The sequence below is a fragment of the Genypterus blacodes genome, unplaced genomic scaffold (genome assembly GCF_046128005.1).
Source record: "Genypterus blacodes isolate CSIRO-AG114 ecotype Tasmania unplaced genomic scaffold, CSIRO-AGI_Gbla_v1 ptg000154l_1, whole genome shotgun sequence".
NCBI lineage: Eukaryota > Metazoa > Chordata > Actinopteri > Ophidiiformes > Ophidiidae > Genypterus > Genypterus blacodes.
In genome coordinates, this window is record NW_027466956.1 from 1,598,574 (window position 1) to 1,621,674 (window position 23,101).

A 23,101-nucleotide genomic window follows, 5' to 3' on the forward strand; every position below is an offset into this window, starting at 1 on the left:
TAGCAATTGTGAGGGATAAGAAACAGTTAATGTTTGATTAAATGTCACCCTGGCTGGGAAACCCGATATTTTCACCGGACAGGAGGCGATGAAATGGCACTCCTGGCCACAGCAAATGCTCCACCTATCTGCTGACGCTCCTCTGGAGTGAGCGGGGTACGACCCGGCTGGGCTCCTCCCAACCAGCAGGGAGAGGGGTGGAACGCTCCGCAGGTGGAGAACAATGTCTTGAGGAAGACACAGAGGAACAGTAATTCTGGCACCTTCGCTGGTGAGTTGCAAGACTGGGCTCCCTCTCTGTTTCACTAGTGTCAGAGTTTCTCAAACCTTATGAAAGAGCTATGAGTGAGTCCAAGTCATAGGCCAGATCCAAGGGGACAAGTCGTTCCTTGAGGGTCCCGCAGAAGCCCTCAAGGAAAGCATTGAACTGGACGATATGATTCCAATCATCAGTCAATGGCATAACCGGAGAGCCTTCACTTCCTCTGCCACAGTTTCACGAGCGCCCTGGCCGCCTCAAGGCCAGGGGCGGTCTGCTGGAAAATCTGTGTGAAAATCTTGTAGAACTGCAACAGGGAGTTACAGATGGCGGACCGCCGGTTCCACTCTGCAGTAACCCATTGCATGGCTCTACCCATCAGTTGGGAGATGATGTACGCCACCTTAGAACGATCAAAGGGACGGCTTAAAGTTCAAAATAAAGATACCATTAGTGAGAAAGAGAGTGGACCCTGCAGATGGCAGAGGGTCTGCAGATGGCAGAGGGTCCACAGAGCCCTGTTAGTGGACATTCAGAAGCAGAATGTCCAGCAGTCTTGCAGATCCCTGAATGATCAATGGAAACACAATTGTTTACTGTCCACATTTATACCAAACCCACATATTAATAATATGAATTTAACATTAATAATTCCAAGCATATCAATTGAAAAGTGTAATGGGCCCAATATAGAACCCTGTGGAATGCAATATAGTGTAGTGAGGCGAATTAGTATTATTTAATGAAACAAAGTGGAACCTATTTGTTAAAAAAGATTTAAACCAGGAAAGTGCAACACGACAAATGCCATTGTGATTTTCTAGACGATCAAGTAAAATTCTGTGATCCATAGTGTCAAAGGCTGCACTTAAATCGAGGAGGATTAGAACTAAGATAGCACCAGAATCAGCGGCAAGAAGTAGATCCTTTGATCCTTTAACCGGAGCGGTCTTGGTACTGTGTAGGGGCCGTAGACCAGATTGGTACGGCTTTAATAAATCGTTTGACGCAAGGTAGTCCATAGGCTGATCCACTACTAGACACTCAAGAACTTTAGAGAGAAAAGGAAGATAATACATCTTTTTGTAATTATTCAGAATGTCTGAGTCCGGAGTAGGCTTTTTCAACAGAGGCTTAATTCTAGCTGTTTTTAATGCAACACCAGACTTTGTAATCAAAGTATGGAACAAGGTTTTATTATAATCTGGTCTGCACTGAAATTGAAACCACAGGGAGCAGAGTCCGGAGCCTCAGTGGAATCTGTAGCGACAGGTGATGACGAGGAAGCCGGCGTGGTGAACGGAGACACGGAGATCTATTCCAGGGAGAAGCGAATGAAGTGATCTATAAGGTCCAGGAAGAGACACCGGCACAAATGACGAAAAAAGACTGACATTCCAAAAAGATGCAAAACACATGCACAAAGCCTTCACGAGTACCGTGAAGAACAGCGTAGAACTCGGATCTATCTGGCGAAGACTGGTGGGATGATCCGGGGTTTACATACTTGCAGCTGATGAATCCTGGATGGCTGATGAGCCTCAGGTGTGTGAAGTGAGATGACGGGAACAGGAGTCAGGTAACCACACCAAGACAGGAATGACAACAACACAGGTAGGGAGAAAACAGAGAGGAAAACAGGGAGAGGAGAAACACATAACAAAACATAACGATTGCGATCAGCTCCTGACAGTGCCAACCCTAGGTCAAGTGTATGACCACCTCTGTGGTTTGACTCTTGGACATATTGGGAAATCCTGAGGGCGGAGGAAGCTTTTGTAAGCAGATCTTTTTGATTCTCTAAATTAATGTAAAAGTCTGCTAGTATTATGATGTTAACCGCTTGAGTCTAGGGATTTAGTAGAAGGGCAAGGCGGTGGGTAGATGACTACAGCACAAAAGTAAAATTGTCCCCCTTGTAGGGTGCTGGGTTAAGAATTAATAGCTTGAAAGACAGAAAGTCTGCTTTCGCATCTTCTGGTGGCAAGGTTTAGAGACTGGTTAAATTTAAGGCCTACACCACCACCTTTTTGTAGGTGTGTCAAGCATGAGCATGTATAAAGTTAAGGGGAGAGGCTTCATTTTATGGCATAAGGTCATCATTTTTAAGAGAGGCTCAGCAGATCCAGGCTATGCTCCTGGATCAGATCATTGACCAGAAGCAACTTGCTGGCTAGAGATCTCATTTTAATAAGGCCTAAATTCAGGCAAGTCACGCTGACAGGGGGGCATGCAAAATCCTGCGTGTTAGGTTTATTTCTGTTATTAGATTGGAAGTGTCATAAGAGCACCTCTATAACGAGTGTGCCGCACAGACACTACATATAATTTTTTTGCGGCTCCACAGAAAACGAGCTAGGTAGATGGTAGAGGGAGGACCAGGAGCAATGTGCACATACATGGTTCCTAGCTGGATTAGCTCCGGTGTCTGCCAGCAGTCTAGGATTGGCCTCTACGCCAGGTGCTCTGCCCCCCGGTAAACAGCAAACTCAGGCCAGCCAAGCTAGTCTAATGCTGTGAGTTTGCAATGGGGACGTGGGGGGGAGTAACCCCTTTGTGACAAATCCCATAGTAGATGGGGAAGGGCTAGCTGAGCTATCCTTAGCAGGCATATTCTTGCCTCGGCTGTCAGCTACCGCTGAAGGACCCACCACGACTAGCGACTTGCTAACCTGGCTACCCTTTTTCTCCTCCAGCCGGCGGATCCATCTTTCTAGGTCAAAGAACTTAGAGCAGCAAGAGCAAGAGTTAGAGCAGGAGGGTGACATATCACTTTTATCCAAAGCAATCCAATCCTGAGATTGCCGCTCTACCAGCCGTGCCCACCGACGATAGGATGATAGAAATGTGAGCAAGTGATGTCTATGTGTGACAGCCCCATAATTTTCACAACACAGACACAACAACAAGCTTGTGCCCATGACTTGTCTCCCACGGTACAGGATGCTCCCCCAGTACAGAATACTCCCCCAATACAGACAGAAATACACATTGATAGTGACACTGGAGTGAAAGAGATAAAAAGATAAGATACTTTTATATGTCAATTCCATGCAATCACATGCAGTCACATACAATCACACAGATTTGAAATGCTTCTTGCGCCCCTCTTACATATGTAACACACGACACACGCATGCTTTATACAGAGGGAGTGCAGGGCAGCCATGATTCGGTGCCCCTGGAGCAGTTTGGGGGTTCTGTGCCTTGCTCAAGGGCACCTCGGCAGTGCTCTGTAGGCAAACTGGCAACTCTTGAGCTGCCAGTCCACTTTTGTGGTCCATACGGGGACCCGAACCAGCGACCCTTCGGTTCCCAAGCTGGGTCACCTATGCACTGAGCTATTGTCTTTTTAAAGAAAAAAAGTATTGGTCAAGACAATATTTGCAGGATTTTCTCATCAATCTTCATATGCTGGATGATTTGAACTTCTGATGTGAACGCTCTGTTTCCTGGATATAAATGTCTCCAGAACTAAGGAAAGGATCCCCAATGGACTTCAGGAAGAGACCTCCACAGATCCCCTCTGTTTTTATTCATGGTCAGGCTGTTGTCCAACAGTACAAATATCTGGGCACAGTAATTGACAACTCACATTTGATGAAGTTTCCCAACCTTGACCTTTTCTTCAACAAAAAACATGAAACGACACAGGACACTGTCAAGTCTCAAGTCCAAGAAAAGAGTATTTGGCATATGCTGCTGACTGCTCAGGAGTTGCTTCACATTCAGCAATTTCAATCTTTTTGCCCAATTCTGGATCAGTTCAGCAGATCTGGTGCCATGTTTGGTTCTGAGTCACCTCCATCACTGTATACTGCGGATTATGGGTACTGATGTATAAACATAATAAATGATAAAAGTGTACGACATCAAGTCAAGTCAATATACTGAATATATACATTTACAATTATAGCAGTTATAACACAGTATGAGGTCAGTAAAATGATTTATGCTTTGCTGTTAGTTTGCAGTAAATTCCTGTTAAAAGTAAACTTTTTCGCCCCTCATTAAAAAATAACCAGTTAATGTAGACAGAATAAGGAACATAAAATTATTTTTTTCTAATTATTTCCATTATTGTGGACAACCTTTCTCTCTCTCTCTCTGTCTCTCTCTCTCTCTCTCACACACACACACACACACACACACACACACCACACACACACACACACACAGTGTTAATGTGATGTGTCCACTGTCTCCATTCAGATTCACTAATCGTCTCAATTCAGATGAGAATCACATCACCTCTTTCCCCTACAGCGAGACTTTTATACCTGAAAGCATCACAGAAACCCGAGAACCTAGGATGCTAACAGCATTGCCAGCACACGCACATACACACACAGCTCTTTTTTTTCTTATGTGTTTCAGGTCAGGCATTCGTGTGTTTGTCCTTCTTTGAACTGAACCGATGTGTAGTTTAGGGCAGTGGTTCCTAAAGTGGGGGGCGCGCATCGGTATTGCAGGAGGGGCGCGACAAGAGAGAAAATTTGCTGAAAGCAGAAATGCTGTTACACAGTGAAAGTTACACAGAAAGCTATGATGTAACACAAATGTGACTGATAAATGACACAGTAAAGTAATTGTTAGTGTTTTTTCTATTAAAGACATATATGCTATCATAATGTGTTGTACTGACTTACGTCCCCATTTTCCTACACTTCGTAACTAACAGAAAGGTGTGTGTGTCTGTGTGTGTCAGTAACAGTTTTTTACCTTGTTGCCAAGCAACTGATGATGATTGCAGCTGTGAAGTGCCATTATGAGGCACACACACGTGTCTCTGTTTCTTCACAATTTTTCTCTCCATCTTTTTATTCTTCTCTTTTACCCTCTGACAACTCCCCCTCTCTTTCCTTTCATCGACTGATCGTTGTTTCTTTCTTGTATTAAGCCTTATTTGTTCATCCTTTCCATCCTTGTCATTCCTCTCCACATTCTTTCTTTTCTTTCTTTCTTCCTTCCTCCTTCCTTTATTACTTTTTATTTCCGTCCTTACAGTTCCGTTCTACTATTTTTTAACCCTCTTTAATTCTGTTAGTTTCTCAACGTGTGTGTGTGCTTGTGTGTACATATTAAGTGTCCTGCTCCTTTCATGGTTTCTTATTGTCACGTAAGATCTAGCTACCATCATTCATCCAACATATCTTTCTTTTTTCTTTTTTCTTTCTTGTAATAATGTCTCTTATTTTGATCTATGTTAAACCACATTGTCTGTTTGAAAAGTACTTCAGATTCACTTTTTGTTATTTTATATATAGAGGGAAATCAGCCTTGGGTTCTTGCTGCCATGACAACAGCAAGGTGGCATTGCTGCTATGGTTACACATCAAACACACACATCCAGACACACACATACCTATGAAGAGTGTTGTTGAGGATAATAAGAGACAGAGACAAGCTACCTGAGAGAGAGACTATGGCAGACAGAGGGAACATGGGAGAGAGGAAGAAAAGAGAGGGACAGAAATGCGATAGAGGTAGAGGTCTAATTAGTCAAAAATGTTGAGAGGAGCCACGTGTCTTCTTCCTCTCCTCCTTAGCCTAACCAATTATTTTCCTATTCCAACTTTCTTATATTTCTCTTTTTTCACATCATCATTTGCTTTGCCCTCCTTTGTTTTGCCTCCTGTCCTCCTTTCCTCCTCAGCATAGAATTTCCTCCTAATTGCATCTCTACACCCTCCCCTCTTCCTGTTATTTCATCTCCCTCTTCTCTTTTTCCTCAATACATTGTACTTCCCCATCTGGTCAGCCTCCACCTTTTTCTCTGCCTTCTCTTCCTCCTTGTCTTTCTCATCTTCCTTCTCTATCTCCTCCCTCTACCCTCACCCTGGTCATCAATAGTTTCTTTTTTCTTTCTGTTCTTCCTCAACCTTTCTTCATTGATTGACAGAAATATGTCCTCTCATTAGATTGTTTATATTAGGATATACAAAATAAAATAATTGAGCTTTTTCTATCTGCTTTCTCATTTGACACAACATGAGCCATAACATATAATGTTTCTTAAGTCTATAATGGAAGTAAAATATAATCTCTATACGTTACAATCGATCCAGTGTCTGTTGGGAAACTGTGATACAATTTAACAGTTTAACTTTAGACAATGCAGATTGGTACAGTATGATGGGATTTCAGGCACACCTGAAATTTAAATAATGTGACAAAAATGTGGAATGTGTACAAAAAAAACTTGGACTGAGTAGGCAGCAACTGATGAAGTGAATTGCATGTTCAGAGAGAGTTGAACTGTTGAAGAGTTTCCTTAAACAACAGCAGCTTGCCATAAATTTGCCAAATGAACTTTTGTCAAATGAATGAATGTGCAAATGGTGTAACACTTTAACCCTCAACTTTTATATAGATATAATACAAAATATCTGATGTGCAGACCACCTAAAAGTGTTGTGGATTTTTCGGCGGTGATTGTTTTTAGGATTAGCTGCTGGTGCAGGTTGAGTAGATTATCAGGAACTCATGTCATCACATTTGGATTTTAAAGAATTGAAGTTTCCATAAGTGGTGTAAGCATGGCTCTTGCTGCGCATTTTCTCATTCTGACTGATTTGTTAACATGGGACAGTACTAGATTTCAGGGGAGGTTGATTCTCAGAGGCAGTTCCATCCAATGATACTACAAACTCAGAATAGGTGAGTATCGACACTTTATGCTCATGTTGGTAATTACTTATTTGGAAATGACAAAATGCACATACGGCGTGCAGGTGCAGACTGTGCTGAGACTAACCGGACCACTAGTGTTCATTTTGCCATCGCTGAGCTGCCGGCTAACACTGGGCCCTAAAACTTGGGTTTAACTGCATGTCTGTCTGTATGAATGAACTTCATTATTTATTTAATCAGACCATCCTCATTGTTGATCTTTGCAAACTTCTTTAGGGATTGTTATATGGATTTGTATGTGGGGATGACACACGATATTTGTCAAGATACACGGTCGCCCATAAAGTTGGAATATATATACTGTATATATCAAGAGAATATATATATATTGTTTCCCATAAGGTTGGAATAATTGTTTGTGTACTATCATCATATTTGTGAATTTCATCATTTCAATGTCATCGGGTGGTTACTGCTTACCTTCCAATCACACAGTACTTCAAGTATTTTTAGTTTGTCATTTTCACACTTTAAATCAGGTGTCTACAACCTTTTTGCCTTGGAGAGCTACTTTGACAAAGTAAAAGTGTCCGAGAGCTACTCGTGTTTTATATTATTCGTAACATTTATCCACATGGCTGATTCGCCACCCAAACCAGCTGAATAAGCGTCGTCTGTGTGAACATTTACAAAATTTTGATATCCAACACTCGCCATTTTGTATCAAAATGCACTTCAATTCAGCAACATAAGCTTCTTTTTTCCTGTATACATTTTCAGTGTCAAGCTCACACAGATAAATTCACATCATATTAATCTCTTAGGAAACAAAACAACGTTATTACTTATTTTACTATAATACTATACCTTTCATATTTCACATTTGTCTGTCCACATATCACTGTCACAACTTCCCTTCACATTCCCTGTAGTTCAGGGAATTCCCTGTAGTTCCCATATCATCTGTACTTTACATGCATTCAGTCTGTTCTGATGTTAGTGAGATGACAGAGAGTGTGGTACTGTTTTCATGAGGAATTAAAATAGTTTTGGAATGTTCTTGCAGTGACGCATGTTCTCTGTCGTACAGTTTTTGGAATGTTGCACAGTTCTCGTGTCTGTGAAGGTTTTTTGTGGCACCTGCTTGACATGACAGCATAATTATGCAAATTCTGCATTCTGCCTTTATGTTGTCACAATTGTTAAAATGCATCCAAATGCTGCTTTTTTCCCCCCCAGCTGTCACTCATCTTTTTGCGCACTGCTCTGTACCTGTAGTAGACCGAGACCATCCTATCATCCCGTCTTGTATTAAGTTGCAGAAAAAATGAAAAGGGCTCTCTGATGGGAGCCGGCTCCCATCTTCCACCTAAAAGAGCTAAAAAGAGATAAAATAGGTACTACAGGGAAATCTTCAAGCCGGTGCGTACGCTAACGACACATGACGCCCCGCTAGCAGCCAGAATGTCCTGTGAAAAGTTGCGTGGACTTTGGTGAAGTGGCGGTCCACAGAGGCGTTCGCACCGCAAATGAGACACACACACACTTGACATTCACATTCGTAATTTGTTGCCGTTTATCGGGGGTTGTTTTTGGGGCGGTCATCGTCAAATCCGGCGTGCGCTTGCTAGCCGAATGTTATGTGTCAGGTAACCAAACATGACAGCAGCGTCATTTGTTGGACTGGCCACTGATTGGCTTATAATCGTTTTGTGACAAAAGGAGGCGGGATGTTTGTGAATTTGATTGGATAGAAATTTTACCAAGTGACAATGTGTTGTCAAATGTACGTATTCTTTAAACCTTTCGGCGAGCGACTCGGAAACTCTAGGGGAGCTACTGGTAGCTCGCGAGCGACGTGTTGGCGACCCCTGCTTTAAATGAATTCAAGTCAACCTGTCAGCTCTTTCAGTCCATGACATTGCTTTCCCCAAATGCACTCATCAGGTCTAGGTGCCCTGTAAAATATCCTGCAGAGACTTTGGTATATGCACCCTCTGTTGGCTTAATCAGACCACCATCAAAGAGACGTCGTCTGATGGAGGACCTCGGAGAGGGGCCAACAACAAATGTGCCTGATAACTTAACATGTCACCCTGGAGTGTCATGTAGGAGTCAGCAGATTGTGAGTGTGAGTTATTTTGTGCCAGACATTTCTGAATGTTTATTTGTGTCTACTAAAATTCAGTTTTTGCTATTTTGTTGGGACACTAGCTAACCCCAACCCACATTAATAATGCAATTTTAGATTGTTTACCATTATCCACCTTGTCATTCACCTTTTCTCACATTCTTTGTCAGACTGATCGTGTTAACTCTCTCTGTCTAGTGTTGAAGCTCAGCGTATATTAAAGCAAACAAAGACTGATCTGTTCATTCTTAAACAAAATTACATTTCTTTGTTTGTTTTTTGACAGAGTGATCCATAAAATCTCCAGGCCAGCTATCTGTGATGGCTAAGAAGACCGTCAAATGGACATAAAGTATGATATAAGTGAAGAACATGTATTATTTCAGAATGGAAATATTGTTTTATTTTATATTATTTGTATAATAAAAATGGTTGTTTGAATGCCTATAAAGCTCCCAACCAATGTATTTTTTTATTGAACTTTTTGAATAAAGATCAACATGTTTATATACTACATGATGTTCATGGTGATTTATTGGTTTGATGAAGATAACAAATCCAGTGTGTTATAACATTATATATATGTATATATATTAATACAACCATAGCATTAGTATACTTTTACGTTACATTACATGTTACATTACATATTGGCATGCAATTTCTTACAGTGTTATAGGTCTGAAATACATTGAATGTACATATACAGATATAGCTATTTACTGTTCAATTCCCCTCAGCTGGAAAGGGAATAAATGTTCAGACAGACAAGCTCCAAACAAAATCGAAACCCTGCAATCATGGATAATCAGTATCACAAAGCTCCTAATCAGCAGGACTTTTTATTGCTGGCCTTTTTAAAGCACCCACAAGGCAGCGCAAGCTGGAACGGTCCTGTGACAGATACGTAATTCATGTCGGCACCCCCCAAATAAACGCACCAAAAAAAAACGCAACATAGCTTTGTTTTATCGCCATATAAAGACACATGATTAATCATGCGCAAATAACCAGAACAGACGTGACGATAACAACAACAAAGTTTCAATATAAAAGAAAAAGAAAAATTGCAGGAATATTAAATGACCGTGGAGCTAACATCAACATCATCATAACACAACGGTTATGGAAATTAGAACGACAGTAGGATTGAGTAGGATTAAAGTGCAATGAAGTTACAAACGATCAACATAAAAACGAGGATCACTCAAACTTTTCAAGTGCAATCTACAACATAAGTAACAAAGTGCATAGGCTCAGAAACATAAAATAGGCCTAAATTGAAGCCCAGCGCAAAAGTCGCTAAACCTGCAGCGAGAGAGAGAGAGGGGGGAGAGACGGGGAGGAGGATGTGAGTATTCCCAGTAGGCCGACAGAACAAAAAATCTTCTTGTACCGTTCCTTCAAAAAGGCAACGGACATACACAAGAAGATTGGCCAGATTTGCAACATCTGTAGACTCGTCTACTTGCAGAGTAAAACTCACTTTTCTTCATTCTGCTGACTAGTGTAGCCAGTATGTCTTCAGACATGGCATCAATGCGGCGCGACACAGTGTTATTGGACACAGGAATCATGTCCACCTTTTTTGCCTCTTTCTCTCCAATCATACACGCCACCATCTCTTTGGCCGCTGGCAAACACACGTCTTCGGCAATTGTGTACGGCCGCCCCTTTCTCCCTACTCTGTAACTGAGCAGATATGAAGCCCGTAATGCGTCTTTCGTAGACTCAACGCATGAATGAAACTGCATTTGTTTTTGGCTTTTCTGCAACTCCTCCAACTTTGTTTTAAAAAATGTGAGGGGCTTTTGACTTGTATTGCCATGTTTCGTGTGCAGGTGACGACGGAGATAAGAAGGCTTCAGACAGCTGTTTGCTAGAACCTCACCGCACACTACGCACTGAGGCTTTGGGCAATCTGTATCGCCGATCCAAGTGAAACCCAGACCCAGATCATTTTCATCGTATTTCCTTATTTTTTTCCCCGTCTGGTGTTCACCCTCATCACCCCTTTTTTGGCATCTCCTTCCCTCCTCTTCGGTTTCGGCACATCATTTCCGTTCCGATCCGTTACTATCCTCTCCGTCTCTGTTGCCTCCAAATCCTCACTCTCTCTTGGTCCCTCTCCTCCTTCATGACTAACGACTTTGTCATGAGATGTCCCACTTGACAGTTTCCCTGATTTCAGCCAGTTTAGCATATTTGAAAGAATTAATTAAACGAGTTAGCGCATATATCCTAGCTAGCGTACAAACCTAGTTACCTGGAATACTCTTTTCTGATTGGCTAACCTAGTTAGGTTAGCCAATCAGAAAAGAGTATTCCATCGATGCGGGAGATAAAAACTTATAAATTATAGTTTTTTGATTTAAAATAAAAGGGATTACAAAGGAAATGTTTATTCTTCATGTTTTTATTGTAGCCTATGGAAAAATCCCACTTAAAAAACAACACTGTGTAATATTTTTACACCAGACCACCATTACATTTTTCATCTCGCGCACCCCCTGGTGGCAGCTCACTCACCCCTGGGGGTGCGCGCACCACACTTTGGGAATCCCTGCCTTAGAATAAGCATTATTCTCAATATTATTGTGTTAGTTGAAATCCTGGCAGTGATGGTTCACCATAGAGCAGAGAATACACACTGTTGCCAATAAAGTTGGAGTTGATTTTATAGTTGTTGTTATTAACATTATCAGTTATGATCCAAGATTCTCATTCCAAAACATGGGAAAAAAGGAGGCAAAAAAGAAAGAAACCTCTGGAGAGTCAATTCCAAGAGAGTTGGCTAATCACTCTCCTGCAAGTAGGAGAATGTGCCCATTTAGCAGTTATCGAAATGCACTGAAAAGAGGTGCATCTTTAGGCGGGATTTAATCATTTCTATGGACCCTGTCTCTTTAATGAGTGCAGGCAGCGCGTTCCAGAGAAAAGGAGCGTGGTGCTCTATTTCCAAAGGTCTTCGTCTTGACCTTTGGGATGACAAGCAGGCCTGCCTGCTGAGATCTTAAAGATTGTGCGGGAACATCAGTGGCAATAAGGTCAGCATCTGCTTTGCCAAGGAACGGTTTGAGGATTCTAGGGATATTTCGGATATGGAAGTAAGCGACCCTTGTCACATTATTAATATGGCTGCTGAATGTTAGATCCTCGTCAAATGTTACGCCCAGATTCTTTGCCGTTGTGGACAACCGATCGGACCATCATCAAAAATTAACTAGAAGGTTTTGAAATTTAAATTTCTGCTTCTTTGGCCCTAAGATCAGCATTTCAGTTTGATTGACATTAAGATGCGGATAATTTCTTTACATCCAGCCTTTAAAGGCTAGGAGACAGGACTCGAGCGGTCATAGGGATTTATGGAAACATACAAATTTGTGTTGTCCTCATTAGTCCAGGCAAAGTAGCGTTTTACGACAGACTAATTGTAAAATAATTTTTTGCAGCTTAGATCATTTCTATGAGGTGTCCAGAACAACATACTAAAAGTCCTAAGAAATCCTAGTTGAGGAAATATGTTTAATTCTCATCAATCCGAGATGTGTGCCAATAAGGCCAGGCAACAATACACCCCAATGGGGCTATTTTTTTTCTTTACTCCTATCAAAATGAAACTTTACACAATGAAAGTACCCATGAAAGGTAAAATTTTTTGTATTACAAGATTCTTTGAAAATGAATTTTAATATGCAAATGAGCTATACACTAATCCAATATGCCCAAAATACAGCCAAATAGGCTTAATTTTTTCCTTTACTCCTACCACAATAAAACTTTACATAGTAAAAGTATACATGAAAATTAACTTTTTTTGTATTACAAGTTTCTTTTGAAATTAATTTGAATATGCACATGAGCACTTACCACACTTACTGAATATGTCCTAATTTGCATAGGCAGAAACACCATTCGTATGTACGACAAATACATCGGCCCAGTCTTCATCCAATCATTGTACTGCCAATAGGTGATGGCAATGCTTGCTTTTAGACTGGCCCCTGCTGAAAGAAATTATTCTACAATTAGTTCTATTTTTGGCTCCAAAATGAGTTACTTTGCCTGGATTACATATGAATGAAAATGTATGCCGAACTCATGAAAAATGTTTCCAAGAGGGAGCATATAGATTGAAAAAGTAATGGGCCCAATACAGAACCCTGTGTAACGCCAAATTTCACAGGGTAGCGAGGCAAATTAGTATTATTTAATGAAACTAAGTGAAACCTATTTGTTAGGTAGGATCCAAACCAAAAAAGTGCGAGGCCACGAATGCCAATGTGGTTCTCAAGACAATCAAATAGGATGTTATGATCCACAGTGTCAAAGGCTGCACTTAGATCGAGGAGACTTAGAACAGAACAACCTGGCAGCTTTGGGTTATGTCCCCTTGTTATGCTTTATTACATTACAGGCTCTATTTACAGACCACATGACATCCTCATAAAAGTATCAACATTGATGCTTTAATTAGGCATAATATTGGAGGATTTTAAATTTACAAAGGAACTAGCACATATTAAAGAAATCACCATTTTCTTTATGTGTCTATGTTACTACCCAAGCAATGAACATTTTAGGTCTGTGTGTTGTTTATCTATGTGTGTTCTTTCGGCAATGAAAGCTTGAGTGAAACATGTTGTGCATGTCAGCAGAAACCCATCGATCTTTAACACATAGCCAACTATGGGAAAATTAAATTATAACTATTTGAGATGACTTGATCTGTTTCATGCAACTTGTATGAATCAGGGTCACTTGGTCTCAGAAGTGAATCTCAACCATTTATAAAGCTTTGCCAGCGTGTTTCCATGGTTACACACGTTTATATGCAAGGTTAACATTTTTAACCTGAAGATAATGACACAAACTTTCTAAAATCATGTTATAATTTTACCTTTAACAGAATATATCGTCCTCTCTTTCTCTTTCTCTCAGTTACCAGAGTGTGGTTTCTATGGGATGTATGAGAAGATCCTATTGTTCCGCCATGACCAGATGTCAGAAAATGTTCTGCAGCTGCTGCGCTCTGCGTCTCAGATCCAGGAGGGAGACTTGGTGGAGGCTGTGCTCTCAGGTAGGAGTGGCTGGCAGTAATGATGTCAAATGTATGTATCAAAGCAGGTTAACCCGGCACAATTTTTTTTAAATAAGAGCCTGAGTTGTTTGACATTATCATGCTAATCATCATCGTCATTAATCAAATATAAATGTTTTGAATTGACAAAGGTAGTCACTAAATTAGGGCTGAATGATTATTGAGGTGTGACAATGACAGTACAGCTTACATATAGCTTAATCAACTAAAAACAAAAAATTGTATGTTACTGGAAAAGCTACATTGCTTTTAAAATAGCGGCTCTACTGTTAAGCAACTAAATATTGTAGCTAAGAAACTAGCTTTGCTTCTTCTGGCTTGAGTGCATGTATTGTCCTATTTTTAATGCTTCTATGTAAAGAATACTGAACTGTCAATGTCAAATGCACTTCTGAAAAAGCTAGATTTGATCTGACTTCACTCGCAGATTACTATTACTTATTAGAGAATTGTCTGCAGTGTCATTATTGTAACTTGTTGATCGAATATCATCTGTGATCAATACCTTAAATTAAGCATTATTCTCATCATTATTGTTGTAGTTGCAATCCGCGCCGTGTGAAACGTACGGCAAGTGAGAAGCATCCATAAATGTGTGCCTTCTGTGGAAGGCACACATTTATCTGTAGCATCACTACAGCATATCTGTAGCGTTGGGGATGAATATCCTCTGGGAATTTAAGCATACTGTATTTTGCGGCTGTATAAATATCCTCTCGCTGCTCTATACAGGGAATACCCCTAAAGATACATCAAGGGGATCCTGCAGGTAGTGTGTCACTTATTTCCAAGTGAGGTGATTGGTCAAGAGGCGATGCTATACATTTCAGCCTAATGTAAGGACCGTCCCTGGCAAAATGACAAAAACCAGTGTCATGGTGAAGGTGGGCGGCTCCCACTCTAGCTTCCAAGAGAAATTGTTATCATGTACAGTTCAACACCTCATTCACCTGGCTCTATAAGACAAACATATTAAATAATCAATTAAATGGTGATAATTTAGATTAAAATTATTTGAACCTGATTTAGATAGTGTGTCTGATAGGCCAACACTCTATCATGCTCAATAACTTTACCCAATGCTTGTCCCAGTTAAGACAAGGTACCAAATAACAAGCAGGTTCCCAACATAACATAAACAGTTAATAACAGTATTAGAAAATACCTGGATAGTATAGCACACAGCAATTTGGAGATTACACAAAGTGTGGTGTGGGAGTCCTGGTTACAGAATGCCCCAAAAAAATCTTTGCTGCTCCCCCTTAAGTATCCAAACCAAACAAAGACCATAACATACTGAGCATCTGTGAAGTGACTGATTAACCTGCTCTGGTCATGAGAAAGCCCTGATCTGTCCTTATTTCTGCTGAGTGACTGGATGGGTCACTCACAGAGAACTGTGATAACACTACATAAATTCTCCTGAACAGATCTGAGATAATTTACCAGTTGATCTGAAATCACACATAAGTCACACAGAAACAATCTGACACAATTTGCACTTATATGACAGAAAAGATATGGAAACAATCAAGATCCTACAATAATTTATTAAACCTTGAGAATCAGATATTGCTCCCCCACATTTGGTCACAAATTAATAGATTAACAGACCCTCAAATGGTGAAGAGTGTTATCAGCCCCCCTGGTCCTTGGAGGAGGTTGGAAAACAATATTTACAGAATGAACAAACAGGAGGAGCCATAACCATGCTTGTAAATGCAAACCTAAAGTTGACCCCAAAATCTTCATACATTCCTTACTGGCCTCTTCATCCACCTCTTACAGTGACAATCGAATTCTGCTCCGGACAAGGATAACTGTGGAGCATAAGTTGCCATGGTGACAGAAGTGAGTCAGCTTCGTGATACGGAAAAATCAGACTTCAGTAACAACATAGTCAATTAAGCCCTTTATCTTGCTTTATAGCAGAGGCCTTAAGAGCCAGTGAAAATCCTTTTTTCATAGTTTGTTCACTAACTTTGGAAGTGATTTGAGATTCATCCTAGCTCCCAGGCTAACATAGCTTTCATGAAAATAACATTCAAAGTTGATCTCTGAAATTGAACATACACACGTAAGCAAAAAAAAACTAAGGTTCTTTATTCTTGTCATTTTGCATGCAATTCACGGCAATCACATACAATTGATATTTGTCTTGCACCCCGTAAATATCACACACACAAACACATGCACTACAGAGGGGGTGTAGGGCAGCAATTCTATGGCACCCGTGCAGCGGTTGGTGCCTTGCTCACCGTGGCAGTGCCCTGGAGGCAAACTGGCAACTCACCAGCTACCAGTCCACTTACTTGGTCTATGCGGGACTTGAACCGGCAACCCTCCGGTTCCCAAGCTGAATCCCTATGGACAGAGCTACCGCCACCCCCATAATATTAATAATGATGTTTATATAGCTTTTAAAATGTAGTTTTATCTAGTTGTCCCTGTCTCTCCCTCTCTCTCTCTTTCTCTTTCTCTTTCTCAGGTGCATATATTGATCAGTATTAACAGCCTGACTAACAGCCTGTTTACTAATTTCCTGCCTGTTACTGCTTAATACAATGTTTGCTTTCCTTCATAAATGCTTGTAATAATGCAAGTATTTTTTATTTGTGTCGCATGATACCCTTCTTCTCATACCTCTTGTTCTTCTCCTTCCTCTGGTTCTCCACCTCCTCCTACTTTTTCTCTGTCCTTTCTCCTCTCTCACATCCTTATTCTAATCCTCGATTCCTCACCCTCTCCCAGCATCACCTCCAGCTCAGCTTCACTTCCTTTCATCTTCCTTTTTCTCTTTTGCACTTAGTTCTTTTGCTCCTTTTGCATCCCCTCTTCTTCTTTCTGTTGTTTTCATTCTTCCCGCTTGCCTTTATTGCGTACCCCTCAACCATATTAAAAACACTGGATGTCTGCCAGTTGTAGCAACAGCTCGCTCCTGTTAAAGTGTGACGGAAACAAACAGGAAATTAACTTTGTACAGTCTAACAGGAAGCTTCAGCCAAGCAATCTGATTTGTCACAAACAGCCCTCAAAAACATCCTGATAAATCCCAAAATGCACAACCACACAGCTTTTATTGGCTGTGAAGGTGTTGAGCAATCCTCCTTCCTGCAGTTTTTTAATTATATTAATTACTGTTTGTGTCAAAACCAAAACAACCCCTGAGGATGATGCGAGTTTGACTTCCTGACTTTAACCTTACTATTCTCATGGTAATTCCCACATTAATCCATCCACTATGCATATCTTGAAATGAATACTCAGTGTTTATTATATTATGCTTAAGAGCTCATTTAAGTAGCAGTAGTGTCAGTTCACAGGCACAATTCAGACACAAACAGCTCTAAACAGTAAGTATGGAGTATGATTTATCCTAAAATAGCAGTTAGCAGATGCAATAGCATTTAGCGGCAGAAAACATAATAAAGGAGAGAGGCAGTTGCAACCGTCATAGTAGGTTGCGGAAGCAATCTTAGTACAAGCAATGCAAATAGCAATCACTGACAGTCACAGACAGTAACTGGCAGTCAGATAAATCAGTTAGAATAAGCAAAAAGTTAGCAGTTGCAAATAGCAGCACTAATAGCAGTGAGAGGCAGTTGACACTGCACATATACTGTAAACTGCTTTTGTCTTACCCTTAAAACTCAGTTTCGGACTTCCAACTCGGAAAAGCCACAGTCATTACTGCTGCTCATGCTGTAAACAGAAATCAACTTAATTCACTTTCAGCAACAGTTGTTAATGATTAACACCTCTGTCTCTTATATAGCGCAATGTCCTTGATGTATCCATTTATCCACTGGCAGCAGGGACAAACCATGCAAAGAACCATCCTGCACAGGGGTGATCGAACAGGGAACCTTCTGATTAAAAGAAGACCGCTCTACCATCCTGGGCAACACCAAGCAATTTAGGTTTCGTTAAGATCTTAACCCATAGCTGTATTTTTCACTCACATTGCAAGCAAAACAAATCCTTCCTTGATGTCCTCCATGTATGTAGTCAGGCGATAGGTTGTCAGGCACCAGCTGGAAGGAAGGGAAAAGTATGTGACACTCCATATGTCCTCATGTGCAGCACATATTTTGTCACTGTTTAGACCAGGGGTTTCCAACCTTTTTGCCTCTGAGACCTATTTTGACAAAATAAAAGTGTCTGAGAGCTACTTATTTTTTACACTATTAGAAACATTCATCCACATGGCTGGTTCTCCACCCAAACCATCTGAATAAGCGTCTTTTGTGTGAACAAAATGATGATATCTAATACTCACATTTTGTATCAAAATGCACTTCAATTCAGCAACATGAGCATGTTTTTTCTGTATTTTCAGTGTCAAGCTCACATTAATGAATTCACATAATGTTAATCTCATCGAAAACAAAACAATGTTATTACTTATTTTACCTATACTATACTATATTTTCTGTCTGTCCACATATCGCTGTCACAATTTCCCTTCACATTCCCTGTAATTCAGGGAATTCCCTGTAGTTCCCATATCATCTGTACTTTGCATGCATTCAGTCTGTTCAGATGTTAGTGAGATGACAGTGAGTGTGGTGCTATTTTCATGAGGAACTGTTTTGGAATGTTCTTGCAGCAAAGCACATTCTCTTTCGGAGAGTTTTTGGTCGCAGAAGGAAAAAAACATTCTCTCAGTGTTTTCTTTCAGTGTTTTTCTGTTTGGAAGAACATACACTGGATTGAGAGCCTGGGTGGAGCTTCTAAATCCCAACAGTTGTAGAAGCACTGACAGTAGCAGTAGCCTGCCTTTCTTTCTTCCAACTAAACAACATCAGTTCAAACGTCTAGTCTCCATATTCATGGCACGGAGAAGACCATCCTATCATTCTGTCTTGTATTTGGTAGCAGAAAAAAAAAAACGGCTCTTGGACGGGAGCCGGCTCCCGTCGTTCACCTAAAAGAGCCATCTCTTTCGAGCCGGTTTTGTTCGCGAACAACACATCACGCCCTGCTAGCAGCCGGAAAGTCCCTTTTAAAAGTTGCTGTGCACTGATTCTTGAGAGTCGGGACAAAACACTTTCTGAAAAACATTTTTTGAAAATGTACACTATATTGATTAGAGTTTCATGTAGATTAAGATCTGTTCTATTTAACCATGTAAAGGTGCAGGCTGGAGGTTAAAACACATTTTTAATAAATTCACATGTTTACCTTAAAAACTTGACTTGATTTAGTGTGTCTGACGTAGTCAGACACACTAAATGTTGTAATATTGTATGTTGTAATAGTGTTTAGTTACTCTTATACGCAATAAAATATAATATATAAACTAGCGGCTTAATTTCACACTGTTATGAATACACAAATTTCAAAAAAATTGCATTTTCAAACTTTATCTTTTATTTTACCACTAAAGAAAAAAAATCCTTAAGGGAATAAGACACAAGAGGGTGTCGATCTGATGATCCTTTATTACTTAAACAACAAAAACTGAAGAAAAAATTATTTTTTTCCCAGAAAAATTACAAAAACATACATCTGAGGTTGCTGATGAAGATCTGACGGTGTTGACAGGAAACTGACGGAGTTGACAAAATTGTATTTGCATTTCTGATTAATGAACAAATGCTTTTTTAAACAGATGGAAGTGACAATAAATTAATAAATAACAACTCCTTGTCTTATACTGAACATATTTTTCATTCAACTGAAATAAACAAACTGTAAATACAGCGTTTCAAACTATAACAAATTGCACCGTTTCCAACTATTATAAAAAATAAGTGAAGAAATGTAAATAAGCTAACAATCAGCCATAGGTGATGCTGCAAAACATGGCATACTTCAAAACTAGGAAAAAGAAGAGAGCAGGAACACACGTGTTGAGGAGGTGCTTACATTGAAAAAACACACTATGCTTTAAAGCATGAATGCTGTCACACAAGGGACTGCCTTGAGCAGCAGGCGTCGGACATGCTCACGCTCTATGAAGTCCATCACATCAGGGGCAATACTGTAGATAACTCTTGTTCTGGATTGGACTGGTGATGCATTTCCCATTAGTTTCACTATGATGTCTTGAACTGGTTAAAAACAGACATCCTTCTTGCCACACTTGGGCTTAACCTTTGCTGTTGGACCATGGGGATGCAGAAATTCCACTTTCACATCTTGATGCTCAGTATCCACAGCAATGGTCTTGGAATCAGATGTCCATTTACTTAACATGACTGATCGATTGATTGACTGATTGATTGATTGATTGATTGATTGATTGATTGATGTAAAATCTTAAAGGTGCAGTGTGTGTTCCTACAACCAGATGTTGAAAACATACACTGGCTTGTGCAGACAAAATCAATGTCCAGTGGAAGTAGTGGGAGATAAGACACAGCCATTACAACATTCTATTCCTTTACTATGTTCGAAAATAGTATAATATTGGCACATTAAGTGGTTATTGGTGGATTTGTCTACTCCGTCAGCTTACATGTCAACTCCGTCAGACATAAAACCTGACGGAGTTGACTCTGACGGAGTTGACGAAATGGCATGTTTTTTCCCTCTGCAGAAAAAAACACTGCAGCTAGCTAGCTAGTGTTTTGGCTATTGCTAGCTGTCTCCATAATCTCAATAAAATACTTTCATTGAATCCAATATGGTTTATTAAAAGGTATCATAACAGAGAGATGGTGTTGACATGCTCCAGCTGTGACCATAGGAAAATTGACATTGTTCATCTAAAATATCAAAAAATGTCAAACAAACCAGACAATGTGTGGTATTGATGTATTCACCACAGCCAGGGGAATGAAAAGGGACCCTCAGGGATATAGCTGACCATGCTATTGCCTGATTTAATGAGGTTTATGACAAAATCTGACGGAGTTGACGGAAACAGAGGACACAACTTTGATAGGCAGATTTCTATGGAAAATATTTTTAGATGTTCATGGCATGCATTGTTTAATACATTCATAACCCTTATGTTTGATTTGATATAAATGTTTTCACAATTGTAGAGGTTTTTAAAGATTCTGGGGGCTGGTGAATATTGTGACCTCTTGCTGAGGACAAGAGAAATAACATGGGCCGTCTAACCACTGGTCATACATTTAAACAAATATCCCTCAAAAAAGTAATTATCTATGCGAAAACAGAACATCAGTATTCACAATTCCTTTAGATCTAACTTTGTGAGTATGTCAATCATTATTAATTTATTTATTTTTGATATAAATAAGACTTGCCTATGTGAGACATGTTTTGTCCCGACTCTCAAGAATCAGTGTGTGGACTTCGGTGAAGTGGCGCTCCACAGAGGCATTCACACCGCAAATCGGCAGCCGACCTGTTCTTCTCTGTCCAGGTGTTTAGTTTAGGTGAGTCACCGCTTGGTTGCAATAATGCACGCTGGCTGTTTTCACCTCAGGTTGGGCTGGTTTTCAAAATATGACAAGAGGAACTATGAGACTTTATGGCAGATTGTAAGCAAGCAGTTGGCAGTATCGACATGTGTGTTGTTTTTTCCATCCATGTTCCAACATCAAGGATGTGATGGTGAGTTATGATTTTATGGGTCATTATAACATGCGTAACATGTGTAAGATTTTTTTTGGGTGATGTTTGAACTTTGCTGTGGTCATGAAAACATTCAGTTGGCTAGCCAAAACAAATGTATTTATATCTGCTTTTCTGTATTTTATTTTACTGTTGCAGAGTTATTCTGTCAGTACTGAGATAATTAGCTGGTCATAATAGGGTTATGTTAGCAGACTGATGGCTGCTGGTTTACAGTTTCTCCAACCAACATGTTTGTTTGTGGGTTTGTGGGTTAACAAGCTAGCAGCAAGCACTCCTCAATGGTGCTAATTCCAACACACACATAAACATGTATCTCTATTCAGACATGACTACCTAGAAAACCCCCTGAGACACCCTACACCCCCCTCCCACGCACGCACACACGCACGCATGCACGCACACACGCACGCACGCACGCACACACACACACACACACACACACACACACACACACACACACACACACACACAACCCATTTTCTGAAGCATATAATAACAGTTTGGGAGCTTGTTAAGACTTCTAAACGTATGTTGGTCCTCCAAACAAAAGGCATAAACAATAATTTGAGTAAATGGAGGTAATTTCCTGCAGCAGAATGCCTAATCAGAGCTGTATTCTGCTGGAGGGCCACGATACAGTGTGTGTGTGTGTGTGTGTGTGTGTGTGTGTGTGTGGTTGTGTGAAAATGTGAGCGAGAGATCCAGATCTACAGAGGGGAAAAAAGAGAGAATAAATCAGTAAGAGTGCAATATCCCAAACTACCTATCAGGCCTTGCCAAGCCTGCTGGTCAACTGCGGCTCCATCTGTCGCCACTCATTTTTCCAAAACATTTACAAAATACCCGCTAACTACCCATTCATTAATCTCTCAGTCTGTATTGCTGTTTATCTCTTTGTCTCTCTGTATTTTGGTGTAGAAAGTGTTCACTCATCACATGATGGTTCAGATGGTGGATACCAGATGTTCCACTTAAGATGCAACACAAAGGAAGACACCCTCATAAAGTCTGGAACCAAATACTGTATATTATTTGTGGGAGGCATAGATTGTTTTATCACTTTACATTTAATTGAACTGCAATAAGTATAAAAAATGAAGAAGCCTATATTTTCATTGTGTGGTGCAATGAAAGCAACGAAAGCCTCTGCATTTAGCCCATTCTAATGTTATCATAATTTAATTTTGCTTAAGATAAGAAATCTCATATCCTTTAGAACTTTTCATATTTACAGAAAAGTTGAAGTAAAGGAAGAAAGGGGCAGGGCTATTTGTGGAAATTTCTACAATACAACACATTTTGCACAATAAGATACGGTATATTAAGTTTCCCACACCTACAATGAGCCTCCTATGCATAGCACCTAACTGGGTAAGCCTGCTTCCAGTTGGTGCATAGTCTCTTTGCCACAGAGGTAGCA

The 23,101-nt window shown here is 40.2% G+C and overlaps 1 protein-coding gene across 1 annotated transcript in view; it reads left to right on the forward strand.

Annotated features, from left to right (window-relative positions):
- prkd1 (protein kinase D1) overlaps positions 1-23,101 on the forward strand; it is a 75,766-nt gene that overhangs the window by 6,744 nt on the left and 45,921 nt on the right. The window contains exon 2 of the mRNA XM_076165981.1: positions 13,965-14,103. Within this exon, the coding sequence (XP_076022096.1) occupies positions 13,965-14,103 (139 nt within the window). The remainder of the gene's footprint in view (positions 1-13,964; positions 14,104-23,101) is intronic.